Here is a 3,454-nt window from a genome sequence, read left to right on the forward strand (position 1 = left end):
AGAACCAGAGAGGAATGAAGCATGCTATAACAGACATGTGTCATACTCCAACATTTTCAGCATTGTCAGCCACAATGCTGAAAAATTCTGGTGATCCGCCAGGATTTGTGGCACAATCCTAACGATTACCATAACTGTTGCGTGTTTTAAAATTCTGGCGACCGAGAAATATCTCGCCAAGCAAACTTTACCTTGTAACACAGTGAGATCTATTAGGTTCGCTTGTACAAATTTCAAATATAGAATTGGAAAGGATTTTGACAATGCAAATCATAACATCTTTTGGCATACTTTGGAAAAAAGCAACGTATATCAGGTGATAAGATTATAAAAGCAAACACCAAAAGCCAAGAATCCAAGTTCAGAGACTTGGATAATAAAAAAGAAGACTATTTAAATGGCAACAAAGAAACGCAAAGGCATCCTCACTAACACAGAAACCAAATATATCTTTACTGTTCCCAGAATAGAACTTAACCAAGATTATTTGCCTGGTTAACAAAGTAAAAGCTCTTTTTTTCCCTTCCTCTTTGCTCTTCTAACGTCTCGCTAATTTGGATTCTTATTATGAGATCACCATAATCAATCTTCAAGCTGACTGTTTGGTGTAGAAGTGAACGCCAAAGGCCACACCTAGAATAATGAGAGGAACCAAGAATTGGAGGAGCTTGACAATGAACTCTGTTGTTTTGTCCTGGTTGTAATGAGGCTGCTTTGGAGGAGTGTATTTGACCTTTGTTGGTATGGTTGATGAATCAATATCACCTACGTAATACTCGTCCAACATTGCTCGAGCACTACTGCTGTGACCAATATCCTCAAAATCATCGGTAGCATCCTTTCCTGCGAAAAGAAACAATCACGAGCCTATGAACCAATGTCTTCTACAGCAGAGGCGCATCCAGAATTTTTGAAACTTAAGTGGTTTTTTACCTACTGAAAAGTTACGCTGGATTGACCTTTTTTAAACCACCATTTCTATTTTGACCCCGTTAAGAAAAGTTTTGGAAAAATAGCCACGCTCGCCAAAATTTTGAAGCACCAGAAATTATGGCGATCACCAGAATTTTCAGCCGAGCAAACTGTGGCAAAATCCTAACGATCACCATAACTGTTGCGTGCTTTAAATTCTGACTATTGAGAAATCCTGCCGAGCAAATTCTGGCATGGGCTTTTTTCCCAAACTTCTGTTACCGGGATAAAAAAATCAATAATGGCACCGAAGTATCCTATTTCTATCATTCTCCCTTTTACATATCGAAAATATTGGGTTCCGTTAAACTAATAACACATGAGCTACATCCTCCTACATTCTACAGGATTACACAAGTATACTTTACATATTCAGGATTAGAAAACTTGAATACCAAAATACAGAGTGTTTACTGCAGGAAGAATTTGTCAAATTATTTTACCTGTTGCGGACAATAAAACCTCACCACCACCTGGGTGATCTTCCAAGAACTTCGTCACATTATACACCTGTTCAAATAAAATGCACCATATGAAAAAGTTGAGAAACTTGGAAAAGGGAAAATAAGGAAAAGAAAAGGAGAGTGGATTTTCTAGATTACACTAAATACAGGTACATGAAATCTCTAAAATGACTCAAGACTCTTTTCTGGTTACTATTATCAGGTTCAATCATCATTAGCTATATTGCTAAATTTACTAAAACCAAAAGCGTAAAGAAATAGGCCTTGGATTCTGGCAGTAATTGAAAGAAAAGCACCACGGCAGCAGTTTAACATGTAGTAATATTGCAAGTCTGAATCTTATTTTATAACCGGGAAACCCCCCTCAAATGGTGCACAAGTCGAAACTTGCTGGATAATGAGTCCGCCAGAAAGTTCGGCAAAATTTCCATGTATACATGTACTATATGTTAGTGATATATTAGACATGCACTCTATGTACAAAGCATATTTTGGTTGAATGCAAAAGTGCACTCGCGACCTTCAGGTGGATTCGCCTCTTTTTCTACCCTTAGTTACTTAAATACCAATTAGGCATTTACACAAATCATGCAATCCTCGACAAACAAAACAAGAAAATAACACAAAACAAGAGGAGATCAGCTACACTCTATACCACCCCCACCCCCTCTTCCCCAACCAGGAGAACGCAAAACGTAAGTAATAAAGAACGATTTTTTAAAATAAATAAGTGATAAAGATTGAATCTTTAACAGATCCAATTATTTAAAAAAAAAAAAAAAGCATAAAAATGCAGCAACATAGTTAATTACATTAGTAGACGAAAACTTTATTACAAAAAAGATCATGAGATTATTATATATACCTTGCCACTGATAATAAGCCAACAATCCTTGGCATTGTTGTGATTAGAAACCTCAGCTAAAGTGAAGACCTTAGATTGACCACCCATTTATTAGACAATTTTTCTAAGAAAATTGAAACTGAAAGATTAATCAGATTATGATTTTGGAGGAGGAAATGAGATGAGTGGAGTGGAAGAAAAGTTGTTGGGTTTAATAAAAAAGAGAGGGAAGCAGGGGTTTGGTGAGACCATAATGTTGGGCCATCAAATGTCAAACCGAAGAAGAGGTAAGTTAGGCGGACATTGTAAAAGTTTGGTTTTAGGCTTTTAAGCGGTTAGCATTCATTACTTCGGTATGATATTTAAGAAATAGGGGTAAGTGCACAAATAGTCATTTTTAGGTATGTTATTTAGAGATTAATCATACTTATTTTGTCCTAAAATTTTAAATTTAAAATCTTAACTTCTGTACAATTCAGAATATTTTTGTCCTGAAAATTTGAACTAAAAAATTAAAATCTAGGACGCACTAGCTAATTCCTAAATACAGCCTATAAAGTGGCTACCTGGTGTCATTTCTACTAAGAAATACGGTTTGGTACTTCGGTATTCGCTAAATCAATTGTACATACTAAATACCGTTCCAAAGTAGTTCGGTACGATTCAATATTTCTTGTTTGGTTCGGTACAGTTTCGGTAGCGGCCCAAACAAAACTGAAATGAGTTTTGCATTAGTAAGTATAAAACGTTAAACATAGCTGGCCATAACAGTTTTCAACTTTTCATTTCTTTTAAACAGATGATATCACAAGGTGATTAATCTCTTAAACGAAGACAGATCAAATCAAGTACAAAATGGAGAAACAGGTTATGCTTAATAGTTAATACAAACATATCAATAGTATACTTGTTTAGAAAAGATTGCAGTTAGGAAATTAAAATAAAACTTAAATTGACCACCAAATCAACCCGGGTTTAATACAAACATAGCTATATTTCTTTTAACAAACTGCATTTGGAGATTAAAATAGAACATAAATTGACAATCAAAGCAACCCAATAAAGGGTTTAATATCGGATTTTAAGCTAAGGCTTGCTAAAATATTTCGGTATTTCGGTATACCGAAGTATCGAAAGTTTAATATCGAGAACTGTATCGAAATACCGAAAAATT

General features: G+C 35.1%; 1 protein-coding gene across 1 annotated transcript; it reads right to left on the reverse strand.

Moving 5' to 3' along the window:
- Window positions 1-228: 228 nt before the first annotated feature.
- On the reverse strand, window positions 229-2,468 carry LOC107812972 (cytochrome b5, seed isoform). Its single transcript, NM_001425933.1, is given in 3 exon segments — window positions 229-843; window positions 1,416-1,482; window positions 2,302-2,468. Coding segments are annotated over 3 exon segments (408 nt in total). The 5' UTR covers window positions 2,389-2,468; the 3' UTR covers window positions 229-589.
- Window positions 2,469-3,454: the final 986 nt, after the last annotated feature.

Source organism: Nicotiana tabacum, chromosome 22 (genome assembly GCF_000715075.1).
Source record: "Nicotiana tabacum cultivar K326 chromosome 22, ASM71507v2, whole genome shotgun sequence".
Lineage (NCBI taxonomy): Eukaryota > Viridiplantae > Streptophyta > Magnoliopsida > Solanales > Solanaceae > Nicotiana > Nicotiana tabacum.